The sequence below is a fragment of the Zootoca vivipara genome, chromosome 10 (genome assembly GCF_963506605.1).
Source record: "Zootoca vivipara chromosome 10, rZooViv1.1, whole genome shotgun sequence".
In the NCBI taxonomy this organism is placed as follows: domain Eukaryota; kingdom Metazoa; phylum Chordata; class Lepidosauria; order Squamata; family Lacertidae; genus Zootoca; species Zootoca vivipara.
This window is the reverse complement of record NC_083285.1, coordinates 49,732,606-49,753,544: the sequence shown is the minus strand read 5'-3', so window position 1 is coordinate 49,753,544 and position 20,939 is coordinate 49,732,606. Positions and strand designations below refer to the sequence as shown.

Here is a 20,939-nt window from a genome sequence, read left to right as displayed (position 1 = left end):
TCTGTAGGGATTCAGACAAGGTTCTTTACCAGCCCTGCCTGGATATGCTGGGGATTGAACCATGGGACCTTCTGCATGCAAAGATACCACTGAGCCTCTGTGATGTGCTTATTCCGAACAAGGTAACACAAAATGTGGAATTTGGAGACCAAGCCCAATGGACATGAAACTTATTGAGGTGGTCTTGAGCAAAACAGTATCGCTCAGTACAACCCACTTCACAGGGTTGTTGTGATGCAATGGAAAAAAAGAACCCTGAGTTCAGTGGACAAATGACAGGATTAAAAAGTAGTAAATAAATTAATGTTAAATTGTACCTTTAATTTATTGTTTATTTATTGTTTGCAAATTTAAAGGGAGAAACAGAATAATTTAAGATAAGGAAATAGAATTATATATATTCTACCTTTAAAGTTTTGAATTACTTCTAAGACACCTAACAGGCCTTGAAATAATCAACTGAAAATAACACACCATTATTATTATTTTGCATTCAGCCATGAAATAGCAGAAGGGCCAGGATATATCCTATATATCCTATCAACTGACAACACATTATATCATAAAAGCTTCTGCCAAATTAAATACTCTGGTAAACTCTAGTTTAGATTACTGCAACACATTATATGTAGGGCTGCCTCTGAAGATGGTTTGGAAACTTGTGGTGCAGAACTCAGTGTTCAGGTTGCTCAGTGGAGCAAGACATTTAATTGGCACTATAAAGCCTTAAATGGCTCAGGACCACAATACTTCAAGGACCGCCTCTCCACATATGAACTGACCCGGATCTACGATCATCACCGGAGGCCTTTCTTGTCCAGAGGGTGACAACACAAGAACAGGCCTTTTCCGTGAAGGCTCCCCACTTGTGGAATGCTTTCCCCAAGATAAGAAGGCTTGCCTGGCACCTTCATTTTGTATCTTTAGGTGCCATGTGAAAATGTTCTTCTATAACCAGGCCTCTGGCTGATTAAATAATCTATGGCCTTTTAAACTGAAGGGGGTGGTGTTGTTTGTTTGTTTTTATGTTATACATATCCATGTTTTTATACTGTAAACCACTGCCACCTTGGATTAAGGATGGCATATTAAACAAATAAAATGTCCTGAAATGCAATTTACATCAACTTCCACTGCACTCCATAAAAATTCCTCCCAAAGGAATAGGCCTAGTGCACAATGACACTAATCTATACATGGCTTTAGCCAGAAGTAAGCCCTATTGTGCCCAATGGATCTTACTCCTAGGGTGGGTAGTGTGTTGTGAGAAAACGTGTGGCCCCTCTGTATGTTGTGGGTCTCCATCTCCCATCAACGGTCAGGAATTAATAATCTACGCCAGTTATTCCCTCTTATCTGGGAATACTTCCCACAATAGGACAAAGGCTGCACTTCTATAACGGTTTACCTCCGAGCAAGCCCCACTGAACTCCACGGACTTCTGTGTTAGCAACCTTTGGATGATTAAAGAGGCAACCACCACCACGCACGGATTGGCGCCACAAGGTAGCACAACAAGACGCCTTGGGGCGGATGTTTTCTGCAACAGGCTTCCGCAAAGGCTACCCACCCTCCCAAGTTCGCCTCTGCTTTCTTTGCTGTAGGGAGAGAGGCGCGGGGGAAGCGCGAGCCCTGGAGCGGCGGCGTCACGTGCGTAAAGGTAGCTCTCAGGTCGCGGCCGCCTCACAAGCTAGCGGGTTAAATAAATAGCCGGGCTCAGGGCAGGTGTTTCCTTCTTCGCCTGCTAAAGGGCTGCACGAGGCGGCCTCAGCTTCCCCGCCTGCGACTTCCTGCCCGCCTCCAGCCAGAGCAGGGGCGAAAACAGTCCTTCCCTCTCTCTCTTTCGGTTCCCGCCCCAGCGAGGGGAGGCGGCCCGGCTACTCCTCCTGCTCCGTCGCCGCTGGGAGTCCCAGAGCAGGGCGGCGTCGGCTGGGGAGCCGCCATGGCGCTGCTACTGCTGCCGGAGCCTCTGAGCGCGACGCAGCTGCGGCGCCTGGAGCAGCACCGCTACAACGCGTCCGGGCGCTCGCTGCTGGAGCCGCCGCTGCAGCGCTATTGGGCCTGGCTGGTGGAGCGCACGCCGCTCTGGCTGGCTCCCAACGCCATCACCCTGGGCGGCCTCGTCCTCAACCTGCTCCCCACGCTCGCGCTCATCGCCTACTGCCCCAGCGCCCACCAAGAGGTAGGAGCAGCCCGCCGCGGCCGCGCACCCTTGCCAGATGCTCGCCTCCTCGCCTTCCCCCTCAGCGGCAGCCGGGGAGGCAACGTCTCTCTCTCCCCCCCCCCCACCGGTGGGAAGACGAAGACCGAGGAGGGGGGCGGGCTAGCTAGCCGTCGAGGGATGGGGCGGGCCTGGCCTGGCTGGGGAGCCGGGAGGGGCTAAACTTGGGGAGAGACGCGACAGCCTTGAGCAGCGGCTGCCAATGGAAAATAAAACGAGCAGTCTTCAGGACGCTGAGTTGTGAGGAAACGCGGCAGGCGGAGGAGGAAGCAGCCTGCCGCGTCAATAGGACTGGCGCCTGGTTGTGTGTTGGGCTCTTCCGTGAAGCCCATTTCAGGACTAGGTGGGAAGGAGGCTTGTGTCGCCCATGGATGTGTATGGCGCACAGCTACTTCTGCCTGTCTTCAAGGGGCCACGCCATTCGCCTTCCGGTCCTTATCTTGCAACGCAAAATGAAGTAGAATTCGAAGTGGTTCGAGAGAGGCTTCGCTTTCCACAATGTTAGGCACACAGACGCCGGCAAACATCTGGCCAAACAGGGTTGGTGATGCACAAGCCTGCAGAATCTGTTTACAGGAGGCCAAACTGGGATGAGCTCAGCAGCAGGGTGCTCCTCTTTCAAGAAGGGCTTTCAGTTTTCTGAAAGAATGGAAAAGAACGTGTTGGCTGTGGCCAGACATTTAGGGCTTTCCCCCAAGTAAGTTGGTTTGCAGGGAAGCCCTGTCAGAGAGGCCTACAGTTGAGGTGGGGTTACAGGATTGTGGGATGCCCTCCTATTTATTTATTTTAACAAAAAGACCACCCAGAGATAGATGTGGAGCAGGATCCTATCTGATGACGAATGAATTTAGGTTTAGTGTAGGCTTCACCAATCTAGTGCTCTTCTGAAGTTCTGGACCTCGGCAGGTGGGAGTTATACATAGTCCAAAACATGTTGGGGAAAGTTTACAGCTTTCGTGTGTGATGAGTTGTAGGTATGAGATCAATGCAGGTGCTTGCTTGTTAGGTGGCAACCAGACCTTATTCCTCAAGGTAGTCCTTGTGCTGTAGACCTTACATCTAGACTCTGGAGGCATGTGTAAATGACTTCTGTAAATTCTCCCATCTGTGAGCACAAGAACCATTTCACGAAATTTATTCAAGTGCCAGGAGTCATTATCCCAACTGTTAATTGGAGGTGAGCCTAGTGTTATCAATATAAGGAGAAAAGCACCTCTTGCTTGGTGTTGCAGACTCTGCAAGTGGCAGCAGCACCAACAGTGCTGGAATCTTGCATCTCCCACAGTGCCCTAGACCAAGCATCGTTCTGGGGTGTTTGAGGGTGGGGAATGGAAATGTCAGTAGCCACCCAAAATAGTGGAAGGTATTCTGAGGAAGTTCTGTACAGAAGCCAACTTTTTCTAGGGAGATGGGTGGAGAAAAGAAAAATGCTATAAACTTTCTAGAGAATCCAGCTCAACTCTAGCTTCACTCCTCCATCTCCCCCTGCAATGGCTCAGATAATGTGATTTGTGTACTTGTGTTGTAGAGAGTGAGCTCTTGTGCCAATCGCTAAAGTGCCTGTTTCCTGGGCGTCATGGGACTCTTCATGCTTATGATACTGTGTGGAATGTCACTGTGCAAGTATCTTGAGTAGCTGCTGAAGAGTGTGCCACACTGATGGAAGTAGACTCTCTACTTTGTAAAAGTTCCCACAATGTGTCTCTGGTTCTCCTTTAACGTCACTGATGGGGGGTGGGGGTGGGGTGGTAGAGGATGTTTACTAAAGCTACACTTCAGATGCCCCTTCAGATGGCACGACTCTTCCTCACCTCATGTCTGTACTATTTTGTGAGTTTTTAATTCGTATTTCCTGATCTATTTATTTAAAAGTAATCTTTCTGGATATGCTGTTGCAGCGCTTATCTAACAGTTAGTTTCTCCTCCTGTTCTCTTGCTCCCCACCCCCCAACTTTCTGCAACTCCTTTCTGGACCCCACCCCACCCCAAAAAGCTTCTTGCTGGAAGCTGATACCCCTGCTGTTCAAAAAAGAAATAAAAAGCTGCAAACAGCAGCAAACCTGTTTTCCTTGCTGAGAAACTCTAATCCCAACACTCAGGTGATAATGGGGTAAGGAACTGCACTGCTAATGGCACGATCAAAGCCTTAGCGCATATAGTACGAACAATATTGTGGCTGAAATGAGAAGGGTCTTATGGCACCATAAAGACTAGCGGATTTATTGTGGTATACTCTTTCAGCATGGTTGCTAGTCTTCAAGGCACCATAAGACTCTTAGGTCTGTTGCAGCATAAACAAGCACAGCCACCCCCTGGAAGAGAAGGCTGCAACCTTGATAATCAGTTGGCCTTGCTTCTGTGTAACAAGATAAAATGGTTGTGCCTTCCATTTCTAGTTGAAGTCAGATTTAGATAGGAGAACCTTCTTTACATTAAAAGCAGTTCAACAATTGTAGCTGTTCCCTGGTGGGCTCCTCCTTACTGGAGATATTTCCTGTACCAAGCTAGGGGGGTTGGACTAGATGGCTATGGTTCTTTGAGAAGAGTGGGAGAAATATGAATTGGGAATATTAATATTTGTGAATAGAGAAGGGAAGTTCAGTTTCTGTCTTTAGGAGGATTAGCTAGTGGTAAGTGCTCTGAGGACTAGACAGCCTGTCAGTAAACATTTGCATCATGATATCCTGCTTGGTCTGGTCTGGTCTGGTCTACACAGGATTAAAAACATGCAAGAACACCCCTTGACGCTAGCTTGGAACAGTCACATTCAGTGGGTGACAAATGGATATAATTACCTAAACATTTTACTTCCTCAACAAATGGGTACTGGGGAAGAGACAGATAAAGATTCAACCTATGTTTTTAAAAGAACCTGCTCTTTGTGCAGCTTCTGTTGTTCACACCAAGCTTTAACTATGCCCAGAATTATACACAGACCTGGGTTTAGAAGAGGTCACCAAATCACCGCTAACAAAAGTATTTGACAGAAGTATTACAGAAATTGGTTTTTCCTCCCTCTGCCTTAAGTCACTGCACTGGCAGGAAATTTATGTACACAACACCATCCAGATACAGGCCAACAGTGTTGAAAAAGCCAATAAAATGTTGAGCTGTTGATAAAAAGACTACCTTCCCACCAAAATGTGAATACATTCCCTGGTGCAGCAATAAAACTGCTAGCACATTTGCAAAGCTAAGCAGGGTCCTGTATGGTTTCAAATCACATGGGGGGGGGCATGTGTTGAGATACCTGAATTGTAGGGGGTTGTATTAGATGACCCTTGGGGTTCCTTCAAATTCTATTATTCCTCCTTCAAAACAGCTGAAGTTAAGCATGTTAAAGCTGTAATCCTACATGTAGTGTGGGATGGGAGCCTAATTATGTCTAATTATGAAGTAAACCATACTTCAAAGATAGTTACAGGTAGGTAGCCGTGTTGGTCTTGCGTAGTCGAAACAAAAAAATTCCTTCCAGTAGCACCTTAGAGACCAACTAAGTTTGTCATTGGTATGAGCTTTCGTGTGCATGCACACTTCTCCAGATACCATTGACAAACTTAGTTGGTCTCTAAGATGCTACTGGAAGGAATTATTTTGTTTCATACCTCAGAGACTTATTGGGACTTACTAAATTTTGGGTAGGGTTACAGCTTTTAGTTGGGACCATGTCCCAAGGACTTGAGGCCTGCTGCATGTTTCAATATGAGAGAACTGGGCATATGCTTGAATTAAAAGTGTACACTTTTATATGTATTGTGTCTTTAAGGTTTTAGTTTATGCTGCTAGTGCAGCCTTTGCCAACCTGCTGCATTCCAGATTTTTGGATTGCAGTTCTCTTCAGTGCCAGCCAGCGGTAGCCCCAAACATTGGGGAAGTGCCAAGCTAGCAAATGCAGTGCTGGGAATTCTCCCAAAGTTTCACTTTGTACTTTTAATTTTGCATCACTTTCACTTTCTCCTGCATTAATCATGTTTTGCAATTTGCAAGCAGTATCAGGGAGTGGAATTTGCCATTGTGAGTTTGGAGTCTTTACAGTTGGGGTTAGCTAAGGTTGAACTTGTTTGTGCTTTGTTTGTGCTGCTTTGGCTACTTCTGTAATTTGTAAGCATAGTAAAGCAGGGCCACCCGGGCCTCTTTCCCCTGTTGCTTGCATTTTGCTCTTTTCCTGGTTTCAGCATTATCATTTCAGTCTTACCCACTCCCTCTCCCAAATTTCTGGAGCTTGCAGAAAGTCCATTCTTCTAGTCGACACGTTCCCCATGCATTGCACACCTCCCAACGTGTTTCTGTATGTGCTTCCAGACATCAGCTTCTTTGATTTGTTAGAACTAACAAGGAAGCTTAGAAGCTGATAGGCATCCATGCTGAGACTGTAGCAGTGGAAATTATTGCAACAGAATCAGTACTTGAGAACATTCTGCTAATATGCCCTTCTACTTGTGCTAGCTGCCAGATGGCAGAACAAGACCTCCGTCTCAGAAGAGGTAGCACTTGTTAGTAGCATGTGGGTGGTGACCGAGTGTGGCCATGCAGCAGCTTCCATGTTTGCAAAAGGTGTGTGCTGTTGGAGGTGTAGCCTGATCGGAGGACTAAGAATCTTAGGCTAAGAGAAGCTGCAACAGTTATTTGCATAGCTGCAAAGCCTCCCACTGAAAAATGCGGGATCAGCAGCGGCGTGGCACCGGAAGTCGCTTCTATGCAGCACCCAAAATGCAGCCTCCCTGGCAGGTAGGAAATCCGGGGGGATTTTTTCCAATCCGGGCTGCCAGCAGGAAACGGTTTAAAATACGAGGGTTTCCCACGAAAAACGGGAGACTTGGCAGCTATGGTTATTTGTCTTCAGCTGTGAGCTTGTTTTAACTAGTGGTCCTGAACTGGAGACAAGCAACTTGGTACTTTTTATCCTCACCTGCCCTATCTGTTCTGCTTCTGCCCTTAATATTATTTTACTGGTGTTTCTCATATGCAAGTCAGGAAAAAGAGCACACAAACTCCGGGGTTTGAGTGTACACATCTTGTTGGTAGCTGGACTTCGAATATTCCAGGTATTGTTTCAGTGGTATCACAGTGCATTTATGTGGAGAAAGTCCCAGGTTCAGTCTCTGGCATCTCTGGATAGGGGTGGGAAAGGCTCCTTGGAGAGCTGCTGCTGGCCAGTGTTGTCAGTATTGAACTACAGGTGAAACTCGGAAAATTAGAATATCATCAAAAAGTGTATTTATTTCAGTAATGCAACTTATTATTATTTATTTTTCTTTTAATTTTTACAAATGCTTTCTTTTAGAAAGTCCACAGTAGTAAAACAAATAGGTACAATAATACAAAAATAAACATCGCTATTACATTTCATTAATTACATTCCATTTATAATTGACCCGCCTAACAACAAATAATTACAATTACAACAAATAAAGGCTTGACATATCTTGCTTTACATGTCATGCATCTATCTCATATATTGGTTTCACCTTTTCAGTTGCGTTACTGAAATAAATGCACTTTTTGATGATATTCCAATTTTCCGAGTTTCGCCTGTAGGTGAACCAATGGCCTGACTCGGTATATGGCAACTTTTTGTGTTTCTAAAATGTTTCCAAACATGGCGGCTTGCATTTCCACTGGACTTTGCTTTGAAGCATTTGCAAGCTCATTTCCCCTGTAGTTCCAGTTACTTTAGGATGAAAGTTGAGAGAGAGACATTGGTGGATTGCAATAGGATGGTTATATATAGAAAGCCTTTTTTTGCTGCTGGACGGGCATGCAAGGTAACTGATAGCTTAGAAAGGGGAGGGGGTGAAATGTGAGAAACTGAGTTCTCCCTAAATGCAGAAGGAAACTTACTTTCTAGAAAATCTAGCACCTTTAAATCCCCCCCATTGTTCATAATTGTCAACTCTTCTGGGAGTAGTTACAGGTAGGTAGCCGTGTTGGTCTGAGTCGAAGCAAAATAAAAAAATTCCTTCAGTAGCACCTTAAAGACCAACTAAGTTTATATTTTGCTCTTTATATTTTGGTATGAGCTTTCGTGTGCATGCACACTTCTTCAGATACACTAGATACACTACTCTTCTGGGAGTAATTATACTTAATTGTAATGTGTGGTTTCATTACTTACTAAGAATATGCCTAAGATCAGCATGTAATGAATCAGTTGCTGGTTGTGACCTTTGGTGTCACACCTCTTTAATTACAGCAGAGATATGAGATATGATCTAAGTATTAAAGGCTTCCCACTCTGTCTCTAGTTCTGTCTGCCATTCATCAGGGCACACTGCCTATTGCACACTGCCTATTGTTGTAGTACAGGCTTCCCATCCCCTACCCCACATTTGGGTAAGTGTTATGCTTTAATCGATTGGAGAGGATAGAAATAGTCCCATCCCGTTTAAAAAAAAATAGGATTTAATTTCTGCATCCCATGTGTCGAAGACATCTCTGTAAAGTTGCTAGGTTTGTCTGCTGCAGTAGTTCCACAAGATAATTGTGTTTCACGTGCATATTCACACCTGTCTTTTCTGAGACTTGCAGTTTTGTATCCAGTTCTATACCTGAACCTTGAATAGCAGAGCAGCCTTCCCCAGTCCGGTTTCCTCCTTCAGTTCCCATCAGCTTGGGCAATAGTCGGGGATGATGGGAGATATAGTCCCAAACCATCTGGGCACCAGGTTAGAGCAGGGGTCCCCAAACTACGGCCCCCGGGCCGGATGCGGCCCAATCGGCCTTCCAATCCGGCCCGCGACGACCCCCGCCGCCCGCTGCCGCCGCCTGCTCTCACGGCGCGCGGCGCAGCGGCGATCTGAAAAATCGGCAAAAAATCGCCGAAAATCCTTTGTGCGCATGCGTACGGGCCTCTCCCGACCCGGAAGAGGTCATTTCTGGTGCACTTCCGGGTCGGGGGAGGCCCATACGCATGCGCACAAGCGATTTTCGCCGATTTTTTTTCCGCCCGTGTGCGTGTGCGCATGCGCACGGGCGAGCACTCCCCCGCCCTCCGGCCCGCTGCGCGCGCACTCCCCTGCAGTCCGGCCCACCGCGCGGTCGGCGCGGCGGGCACTGGCCCGCCGCTCCGTAAGTCTGGGGACCCCTGGGGTAGAGCTCTGAGTGAAAAACAAAGGGTGACTTCTAAATGTATGCTCTGGATTCAAGTTTATAAAATAGGCACACATTTCTTCATCAAGACAGGTAGGTCAATAGGGTTCATCAGGCCAATTGCACATTACTCTGCTGGGTGGTTCAATTATGCAATAAATGACATTTCAAAGGCAGCCTTCCACCATGTGTTGTGCAAAGTGCAGTAGGGTAGGAAAGTGTGGGTGGGTGACCTTCGAAGAAATTATATTGTGTGGACTTTTTAAATGGAACTCTGCAATGAGTGGCAAACAGATAAGGAAAGTAATAGATTCCTACACAACTGTTAACATACTCCACGTTGCAGCAGTTGCCTAATAGCATGGAATCCTCCTGTTTGTTCATTTCAGGCTCCTCCTTGGGTGTTCCTCTCATGTGCATTAGGACTATTTGCTTACCAGTCACTGGATGCTATTGATGGGAAGCAAGCCAGAAGAACCAATAGCAGCTCTCCTTTGGGAGAACTCTTCGACCATGGCTGTGATTCTATTTCTACAGGTAATAATTTTTTTAAAAAAATTTTTTATTAAGACTCACAGGACAGGCAGAATATGACAACAATAGTTTGCATATATTGCTGCATATCAGAATAATAATAATGTTTATTATTAGCTCAGCCTTGCCACATGCATTGCTTCGGTTTAAATTATGATGCTCTTGGTGAATTTGATATTTCAGTATACTTCTATACAACTTGGCTTCAAAGAAGCTCCACACCCAGTAAAAATATATTTTTTTTAATTGATAGGTAGTGCAATGGGTCAGTGTGTCTTGCAGTTAACCAGAAGGTTGGTGATTTGAGCCCATCCAGGTGCAGCTGTGGGCAGGATTCCTGCACTGCATGGACTAGATGACCCTCGGCGGTCCCTTCCAACTCTTCCAATTATATGGTTCTAAGAGCCAACAGTGTAGTTTCTTCCAAGTGTCCTGTTTGGCATTTTTCTTACAACCATGTCTCAAGAAATAGAGCACAGACCATGAGGATAGGAAATAAAAATAACCAGAAAAACAATTTGCATGTTATGGCTCCATACAAGAGATTTTGTGCCATGAATGTGATGTTAACCTAGATCAAAGTAGCTAACCTGTGGTCTTCCAGATGTTGGATGGCAGTTTCCATCATCCCTCACTATTGGCCATGCTGGCAGGGATGGTGGGAGCTGGAGTCAAACGGTATCTGGAGTGCCACGGGTTAAGGATGCCACCCCCTGACATGGACTTCCTGATGGGCAGTCTATGAAGCGAGAACCTTGCAAATGTTTCTAGCCTATGCCTGTTTCACCACAAGTATGGCTTGCCTCTCCACCCATTTTACTGCACCACCACAAACTGTGTTACATGCAAACACTCAAAACTATTTAGATACCATTCTTCAAATAACTGTGATAACTAACGGAAGCTAATTGGACTTTTCAGTTTTCATTGGTATTGGAGCCTGCTTAGCAGTTCGGCTAGGAACAAACCCAGACTGGCTGTTCTTCTGTTGCTTTATTGGAATGTTCCTGTTTTATTGTGCCCACTGGCAAACCTATGTTTGTGGCATGCTAAAGTTTGGCAAGTAAGTGGATATTTGCATAATCTGCTCTGTGACTGACATTTGAAATACATTTGCCCTGATGTTTCAACTGGGGTGGTAGAATTTAACCTAGATCCAACAGGATTTCCCGCCCCCGCAGCCCTCATCATTCCTTATTTCTTTTTGCGGGGTAGGGGAATCCACCAGTTTGAGATTTAGTATATTAATTAGCTCTTCCATAAGGGGTTTCCTTGTACATTTAAAATTCTGAAAAACCTATTGCATGACAGAGAAATTGAGATAGTTTGGTGGGGAAAAAATGCTGCTTAGTTACTTTCTGTTGTATTGACTAGCAAAGCATATACTTTGCATACTGAAATTTAATTACCAAAACCTTTCGATAAAAACTCCCAGAAATTTGACTTTTATATCCAATAATTGAATCGCCTAAAGTTGTTAACATTTGTCTTGGGCACACAACCGCTTTGATGGATCTTAATATTTAGTAAGCTATTCCCTATCAAGTAGTCATTGGTGTGGAGCAGGGGTAGGCAACCTAAGGCCCGTGGGTGGGCTGGATGCAGCCCAATCACCTTCTCAATCCGGCCCGCGGACAGTCCGGGGATCAACGTGTTTTTACATGAGTAGAATGTGTCCTTTTATTTAAAATGCATCTCTGGGTTATTTGTGGGGCGTAGGAAATCGTTCATATTTTTTTCCAAAATATAGTCCGGCCCACCACATGGTCTGAGGGACGGTGGATTGGCCCATGGCTGAAAAAGGTTGCTGACCCCTGATGTGGATCAACTTTATTTCTTTTTTATTATAGAGTCGATGTAACTGAAGTACAGATAGCCGTAATTATACTCTTTTTGATATCTGCATTTGGTGGAACAACATTGTGGGATACTAAGGTAACTGTATATGACTATCAGGCTTGAAAGTTTGTAAATTAAACAGTCCTGTATGGTTCCTGCTTAGCAGCTTCCTCTAATCCTTTGTATTTCTCCCATGCCACATTTTGTTAAACATTTATTTTATTTCGCTTTTTAAAAAATAAGCCCTGGCTCAATTATATGTTTACCTTGGATGCCTTTTCCCAATGTAGTTCCAGTGCTCGGTCATCTTACTGTTGTGATGTGCTGTTCTATGCATGAGTTTAGAACTACAGAGGAAAAAGACCCCATCTGCCATTTATGTTATTTGCGTTAAATCACTCAGATAATTTAAATACATAAATGTTCTGCACAGAGAGTTGAATTCCATTTTATTCTCAGTGCTGTACTCCCTTCTATAAAAGTTGACCTGGCAAAATTCTGTCACTTAACACTTTTGTAATTGTGGGCTGAGTTGCAGTAAGCCTGAGGTCGCCGGGGTAGAGGCGTAGGAAGCAATAAATAACAGCCTTTTGGAATCTAAATGGCCACAGCTTTATTGATTACAGATGTAAGAAGACTTTGGCTTAGGCATTGGGTATGTATCCTGGATCAGCCAACCCAGTTGATACACATCAGATATAGGAAACCCCTCTAGGCTGCCAGTCAGGGAGTTCTGTGGCCCATTAGCCCCCATCTGGGCATACGGACAGAATCCTTCCCCTTGGGACCCCTTTACCAGGGTACCCAACCAAGGAGCCAACCACCTTTATGCCAGTGATCTGTGACAATTGCTGGGAGGTAACTGAAACCCCTAGACCGGTCCAGTTGGTCTGCAGGAAAATTCCTCCCAGGGGCAAAATATGGCGACCAAGAGACTCCTCAGCAAGCTGATAAACACACATACACACACACACACACACACACCACCTTCAGGGAGGGCCAAATTTATCCAGGGTAGGAGGGTGGGATCTCCAGTGCTGATTGCGATGCTGGGAAGCGGTGCAGTCAGCTTTCATGATTTGGAGACAGACCTGAGTAGAAACAGGCTTACCCAGTTCCATCTCTCAATTTCCCACCCTGTAGTATGGCCTCTGATTGGTCAATTTAAATTAGAAAGAGGTAGGGGAGTCCTGTCACTTCCTGGGGATGATGACACTGGCCCGGCCACACAGGAGGTTTTTGTCTGTCCCCCAGCTTGGCCATGGCGACACCAGGCCGCAACTGCCGCTGCTGTCAAGAACGGCAAGGTTCTGCTGAATTTGTCATAAGGCAGCAGAATGCATGTTCTGTACCTTGGCAAAATGTCAGAGCAAATTTATACTGCCCCTGCTTTCAAGAATGCATTGTTTATGCCTGTATTGTAGAACACAGAACTGCAGACATCCAGCTTGAGACAATCAGAATGCACGCCGTTGCATCTGAAGAAACATAACCCCTGTAACGACGTACATTGGGGTTGGTTTTCTGTTGCCTTGATTCATGTAGTTAAGCTTAATGTGGCCACAATTCTTTAGCTGCTTGGAAATCCAAGAAATTGGATGAATGGTAAAGCTAGGTGTGAATTGCATGGTAAGAGATTGTTGAAAATTGACACTGGGCACCACACTGCAATAATAATAATAATAATAATAATAATAATAATAATAATAATAATAATTTATTACTTATACCCCGCCCATCTGGCCGGGTTCCCCCAGCCACTCTAGGCGGCTTCCAAAAAAACAGAAATTCTAAAATACAGAAATCCATCAAACATTAAAAGCTTCCCTAAACAGGGCTGCCTTGAGATGCCTTCTAAAGGTCTGGTAATTGTTCTCTTTGACCTCTAGTGGGAGGGCATTCCACAGGGTGGGTGCCACTACCGAGAAGGCTCTCTGCCTGGTTCCCTGTAACTTGGCTTCTCGTAATGAGGGAACCGCCAGAAGGCCCTCGGAGCTGGACCTCAGTGTCCGGGCAGAACGATGGGGGTGGAGACGCTCCTTCAGGTATACCGGACCGAGGCCGTTTAGGGCTTTAAAGGTCAACACCAACACTTTGAATTGTGCTCGGAAACGTACTGGGAGCCAATGTAGGTCTTTTAGGACCGGTGTTATGTGATCTCGGCGGCCGCTCCCAGTCACCAGTCTAGCTGCCGCATTCTGGATTAGTTGTAGTTTCCGGGTCACCTTCAAAGGTAGCCCCACGTAGAGCGCATTGCAGTAGTCCAAGCGAGAGATAACTAGAGCATGCACCACTCTGGAGAGACAGTCACTGGGCAGGTAGGGACTCAGCCTGCGTACCAGATGGAGCTGATAAACAGCTGCCCTGGACACGGAGTTGACCTGTGCCTCCATGGACAGCTGTGAGTCTAAAATGACTCCCAGGCTGCGCACCTGGTCTTTCAGGGGCACAGTTACCCCATTCAGGACCAGGGAGTCCTCCACACCCGCCCGCCTCCTGTCCCCCACAAACAGTACTTCTGTCTTGTCAGGATTCAATCTCAATCTGTTAGCCGCCATCCATCCTCCAACCGCCTCCAAGCACTCACACAGGACCTTCACCGCCTTCACTGGTTCTGATTTAAAAGAGAGGTAGAGCTGGGTATCATCAGCATACTGATGGACACCCAGCCCAAACCCCCTGATGATCTCTCCCAGCGGCTGCATATAGATGTTAAAAAGCATGGGGGAGAGGACAGAACCCTGAGGCACCCCACAAGTGAGCGCCCAGGGGTCTGAACACTCATCCCCCCCCACCACTTTCTGAACACGGCCCAGGAGGAAGGAGCGGAACCACTGCATGACAGTGCCCCCAGCTCCCAAGCCCTCTAGACGGTCCAGAAGGATGTTATGGTCGATGGTGTCAAAAGCCGCTGAGAGATCCAGCAGAACAAGGAAACAGCTCTTACCTTTGTCCCTAGCCCACCGGAGATCATCGACCAGTGCGACCAAGGCAGTTTCAGTCCCATGATGAGGCCTGAATCCTGACTGGAAGGGATCCAAATGGTCCGCTTCTTCCAGGCGTGCCTGGAGTTGTTCCGCAACCACTCGCTCAATCACCTTGCCCAAGAATGGAAGATTTGAGACTGGGCGATAGTTGGCCATATTGGCCGGATCTAAAGATGGTTTTTAAAGAAGCGGTTTAATAACCGCCTCTTTCAGCGGGTCTCGGAAGGCTCCCTCATGGAGAGAAGCATTTACCAACCCGCGAAGCCCATCGCCCAGCCCTTCCTGGCTAGCTTTTATAAGCCAGGATGGGCAAGGATCAAGGAGACAGGTGGTTGGTTTCATTCGTCTAAGCAGCCTGTCCACATCCTCGGAGGTAACAGATTGAAATTGATCCCACAAAACTTGACTAGACAGGACTCTAGCACTCCCCCGCCCCGGCCCTGCTCCCACGGTGGAGTCTACCTCTTCCCGAATCTGAGCGACTTTATCTGCAAAAAACTTTGCAAAATCATTGCAGGAGATCATGTGGCCCATACTGGGCCCGGATGGAGCAGGTGGTTCCGCTAAATTGCGAACCACCTGGAAGAGTCTCCTGCTGCTGTTTTCTGCAGATGCGATGGAGACGGTGAAGAAGGTCCTCTTCGCCGTCGCCATTGCCACTTGGTAGGCTCGAAGTTGAGCTCTAGCCCGTGTCCGGTCTGATTCAAAATGAGTTTTCCGCCACCGGCGCTCTAGCCGTCTCAACGACTGTTTCATTGCCCTCAGCGCCGGGGAAAACCACGGGGCTGTCCGGGCTCCATGCAATCTGAGAGGGCGCTTCGGAGCCAGACAGTCAATAGCGCTGGTTAACTCCGCATTCCAGCGGGCCACCAGGGAATCAGCTGAAAGGCCATCGACATGGGATAAAACATCCCCTACCACTCTTTGGAAGCCAATTGGATCCATTAAGTAGCAGGGGCGGACCATCCGAATCGGTCCCACCTCCCTGCAGAGGGGAAGGGTTGCGGAGAAGTCCAGTTGCACCAGAAAGTGATCTGACCATGGCACTTCTTTTGTTTCGCTTTTACTTAATGTCAGATCACCAACATCCATAGAGGTAAACACCAAGTCCAAGGCATGTCCGCGGCTATGAGTTGGGCCAGACTTATTCAGGGACAGCCCCATGGTGGCCATGCTTTCCACGAAGTCCCGAGCGGCTCCTTGTAAGGTCGTGTCGGCATGGATGTTAAAATCCCCTAAGACAACCAAGCTAGGTGTCTCCAGGAGCACATCCGACACGACCTGAAGCAGCTCGGGCAGGGAATCCTTGGTGCAGCGGGGAGGTCGGTACACCAAAAGGAATCCTGTACTGCCTCTATTGCCCAACTTCCAGAACATGCACTCAGAGAACTGGGTCTTCCCAATAGGACGCCTGGTGCAAACTAATGACTTCCTAAAAATCACTGCAACCCCCCCTCCCCGCCCAGATGGCCTGGGTTGCTGTGCATAAGAGAAACCTGGTGGGCAAGCAGCGCCAAGAACGGGCCCGTCGGCTTCCTCCAACCAGGTCTCTGTCACACATGCCAGGTCAAATCCTCCATCCACAATCAGGTCGTGAATGGCGGTGGTCTTATTCATCATCGACCTGGCATTGCACAGCAGCACCTTCAGGTCATGTGGGTATCCCTTGCCTATTCCAATATCCGTCCGGTCAGGACCAGACCTGGAGGCAGGGATAGTCCTCAGACAACGACTAAGTCTGCCTCCTCGGTAATGACATGGTCTGGTCTTAGCGTAACTCCTCCTCCTACCCGTGACCACTGAGATCGGTTGTTCCAGTGCACACCCCCCTGTGGAATCTGCCCCAGCCATTTTGCTTGCTGGGACCCCCTCCCGGGCAGCCCTGACCCCTCCCCTTAAAAACAAAATAAAACCTCTGTAAAAAACAGCAAAGAACTCAACAAAAGAAGAGTACAAAAAAGACAATAAAACAATAAAACCAAAAACAATAAAAATTACAAATACACTAAAATTTAACAGATTCCCACACCCAACTAAAAATCCCTCCCACCTACCACCCCAAACACAATAAAACAATAAAACCAAAAACAATAAAAATTACAAATACACTAAAATTTAACAGATTCCCACACCCAACTAAAAATCCCTCCCACCTACCACCCCAAAGAAGATAAAAACATAAAAAATTCTTTAAAAAGCATTTTAAAAAGAACTCTGTGCTGTTTCAAGTTCCCCTGGGCAGCACCAGCAGCAGAGCAGCGGCAGCAGTCCTTTATGAGGCCTTCCAGGCCCCGCCCTAGACCAGGTGGAAGGAGGCAGGGACAGGGCCTGTGGGCACTCACAGCAGGAGAGAGTCCTGCAAGCTTTTAAACAGCTACAGCAGAGCTCCCAGCTGTCTGAGTCCACTCTTGGAAGCGAATCAGTATTCTGGCACATCACTATATCTACTAAAATTTATTTTTATTTTGAAATGCATGCTCTCTTCTCAAATGACTGTAAGCAGTCAAAGTGTGGAATTCTTAATAAAACAACTCTACATTGTTAAAGTCCATTCAATATTCTGTTTTACATAAACTGTTGAATTGATTGAGAAGTCTCAATAACATATCCTTAGTGTAACCTGGTGGGTTACAGGAAATTCATTTTTTTTACTCTTTTTAATCCTTTGCTGCGTCTTGGAAGTTTCCTTGAAACTACAATTGAATAAGAAAGGTAAATACTCATTCTAAAGGTCTATTAGCTGGAGAGTAACGGTAATGTGATTTCATAGCAAGATATATAAAAAAGAGGCAGATGGTGTTTGCATTTCCTGTGGTGCTGCTGCTGTTTTGATCAATGAACTGTGGGAAAGAACTATCCATTTTTCAGAAATATAAGTATAAAAGCTAGAAAGCTGATACATGTTGTTTATAGATGTTAGTAGCAACATGCCTGTCCGAATTTAAAACAATTATGTAACCTTGGGGTTCCTAGCAAAATTAAACTGTGCTCTACATTTTATTTTACTACCATGACTATGCTCTACATTTGATTTCCTTTTTAAAAATGAAGAAAATGGATAGTTCAAAAAAAATTACTAAAACGTTTCAATAATGGCGGAAAGACATTAATCTATCTTAAAATCTTCTGCTTTTTCCCTGCAAGCTTCCTGTGCTGGATCTAAGACTGAAGATGATTCCTGTTGCAGGAATAGTGGGTGGCGCAATATTTTCCAGTTACAATTATTTCAGAGTAATATTTGGAGGAGGCGTGGGGAAGAATGGCTCTACAATAGCAGTAAGTGTTTTTTTTAACAACAACAAAAGCTAAACATTTGACACACTAAGTTGCCTTTACCTTACTGTGATGTTTTATATAAACAGGTTTGCTGTGTGCTTAATTTAGCAAGTTTTATTCTATATCTAGGATTAAATATCTGTTGTAATTATATAAATATTACTATCTACCCTTGCACTATCCAAGAATCAAAGCTGTTAAAATATTGTATAGAGCAGTTATGTAGAGTTTCAGGACTGAATTGTTTTTCAGTTATGTAAGTACCTTGGGTACTGTTCACTCCTGTTTGCTATAGGCCAGGCATCCCCAAACTTCAGCCCTCCAGATGTTTTGGACTACAATTCCCATCTTCCCCAACTACTGGTCCTGTTAGCTAGGGATCAATGGAGCTGTAGGTCAAAACATCTGGAGGGCCGCAGTTTGGGGAGGCCTGCTATAGGCTCTCAAATATCAGATTTGCTGAAAAACAAATTTTCCACTTCAGCCAATACTCCAGGTATTGGTCTGATTCTGGCAAAATCAGACCTCTCTGTGATCATTCATTTCCTTGTTGCCTCTAGTTTAGATTACTGTAACACGCTCCACATGGAACTGCCTTTAAAAAATGTTTGGGAATTTAAACAGGTTATTGACTGGGGTTAGTAAGGCGTTCAGAACATACCATTCTCCTCTTGTTCAGTTTGAACTGGCTACTTGTTTGTTTCTGGAACAAACCCGGGCCTTTTGACTCCTGAGAGACATGTCTTTAGGACTTGCCCTATACCAGGCATCCCCAAACTGCGGCCCTCCAGATGTTTTGGCCTACAACTCCCATGATCCCTAGCTAACAGGACCAGTGGTCAGGGATGATGGGAATTGTAGTCCAAAACATCTGGAGGGCCGAAGTTTGGGGGTGCCTGCTATACTTTTGATTGCAGATTATTTTTAACTTATGTTAATGTTGTATATTTACACTGTTGTAACCTGCACTGGGATGTAAAGGGCAGGTGAGAATCTAAGTAGATGTAGTAAAGGTAAAGGTACCCCTGACAGTTAAGTCCAGTCACGAACAACTCTGGGATTGCAGCGCTCATCTCGCTTTACAGGCTGAGGGAGCCAGCATTTGTCTGCTTCCAAAGACAGTTTTTCTAGGTCATGTGGCCAGCATGACTAAGCTGCTTCTGTCGAAGCCAGAGCAGTGCATGGAAACGCCGTTTAACTTCCCGACGGAGCAATACCTATTTATCTACTTGCACTGCATGCTTTCGAACTGCTAGGTCATCAGGAGCTGGGACCGAACAACGGGAGCTCACCCCATTGCGCGGCCTCGAACCGCCGACCTTCCGATCGGCAAGTCCAAGTGGCACAGTGGTTTAAACCAGAGCCACCCGCGACCCTAGTAGATGTAGTAGTAGCCCTAAATTGCTTGAGACATAAGTAGGCCCACATTCAGGACCACCTTCTTATGTATGTCCTTCCCACTTGCTGCTTTCATCATTTGAAGTTTTCCTCCAGGGCATCTACTCTGTGGAATCCCCTGCTGAAGGTTCACCAGTCTCTCTCACTTTATTGTAAGCTGTTTGGCCAAAACATGGCTGTTCAGGCAGCTTTAGTTAATTTTCCTTAATTTTATTTTAGTGCAATTGGCTCCATGAATGTTTCATTGTTGTACGTTGGTTTCTGATGTATGTTTGCGCTTTTTGCATTGGATTTTTGTTCTGATGGTGTGAGCTGACTTGAATTCATGGTGTGTGGGGCATGTGAGAGTGGGATACAAATTACAAAACTAATATACCGTAATATAATTTATTTGTGCCTTTCAGGGAACAAGTGTTCTGTCACCAGGCCTGCATATAGGGTTGGTTATTACTTTGGCAATAATGATCTATAAAAAATCTACAACGCAACTATTTGAAAAGCATCCTTGCCTCTATGTCTTAACATTTGGATTTGTGAGTGCCAAAATCACACAAAAGTTGGTGGTAAGGAGTTTCTAACATTGTTTTGTGCATTTATTAAGATGATGTATTTATGTATTAATGCAATAATGCATGTGAAGCACTGTGAATGCTCTAATGCTAAGCTGATATCTATTAATAAAAAATGAAAATGAACACCGTACAGCTTATTCAGTCTAAAGAGCACAGAAATGATAAAATGGTACCTTAATTTTAATGTCATTCAACATTTGTTGCAAGATCAGGTAATCATTACACAGTATTTCTTTGCTGATGCCATTTGCAATATAGGCAATTGCTGGAATGGCGCTCCAGCTCTGACCTTAAGGCTGTAGTCCTGTACTATTAAGGAGTAAGACTCAATGGACATAGATTAACTTCAAAATAAACATGGACAGAATTTCCTGCAAGTTTTTTTGCAAAACATATTGGATGAAAATCTGCATGTGCAGCAGGATGTCCCCTTGCTCTCCCATCCCCTGTGGCCTCTAAATCTATTGTGGCGGGTACCCCAGGCCTCTGGAGCACATTTGAGGGCACGTGGAAGGAAAAGGTCCATTCCACTCATAGAAGTATGTTTCCATTAATGACGGACACCAATGAAGATTACCAGTTATCCATTACAGCTAATATTCTTCCCTTAGCATTCCTTATGTCTAAGCCTTTATAGTTCTCTTAAATGTTTGTAATTAAGAAGCCACGTTTGGAAACAAAACATCTCCTTAATCATTATGTTGCTTATAAATTTCTTTGAATCCTTGAATATTCAGATGGGTTCAGGTACTGACTTAAGAGATGAACAAATTGTATTGTGTTAAAATAGGATATAAACATATTAGTTTAGTAACTAAATCTAATCTTTGTTCATAGATTGCACACATGACCAAAAGTGAAATCTTCCTACAAGATACTGCATTTATTGGGCCTGGCCTCTTATTTCTAGACCAGTACTTCAACAGTTTTATCGATGAATATATCATTCTGTGGATAGCACTGGTAAGCAGTTTTCCATAGGCTTCACTAAATTATGGAAAGTGTTTTCTCCTCTCTAGGTGT

The 20,939-nt window shown here is 45.4% G+C and overlaps 1 protein-coding gene across 4 annotated transcripts in view; it reads left to right on the top strand.

Annotated features, from left to right (window-relative positions):
• Positions 1 to 1,726: 1,726 nt before the first annotated feature.
• Positions 1,727 to 20,939, top strand: part of CHPT1 (choline phosphotransferase 1) — a 25,128-nt gene continuing 5,915 nt past the window's right edge. For 3 of the 4 annotated variants that reach the window (XM_035126772.2, XM_035126774.2, XM_035126773.2), the window contains exons 1-7: positions 1,727 to 2,182; positions 9,700 to 9,847; positions 10,766 to 10,907; positions 11,695 to 11,779; positions 17,815 to 17,946; positions 19,749 to 19,907; positions 20,754 to 20,879. In XM_035126772.2, the coding sequence (XP_034982663.1) occupies positions 1,943 to 2,182; positions 9,700 to 9,847; positions 10,766 to 10,907; positions 11,695 to 11,779; positions 17,815 to 17,946; positions 19,749 to 19,907; positions 20,754 to 20,879 (1,032 nt within the window). In that variant the 5' untranslated portion in view covers positions 1,727 to 1,942. Of the gene's footprint in view, positions 2,183 to 2,369; positions 2,762 to 9,699; positions 9,848 to 10,765; positions 10,908 to 11,694; positions 11,780 to 17,814; positions 17,947 to 19,748; positions 19,908 to 20,753; positions 20,880 to 20,939 lie in introns of those variants that run through there. The other variant, XM_035126776.2, reaches the window with a different exon arrangement.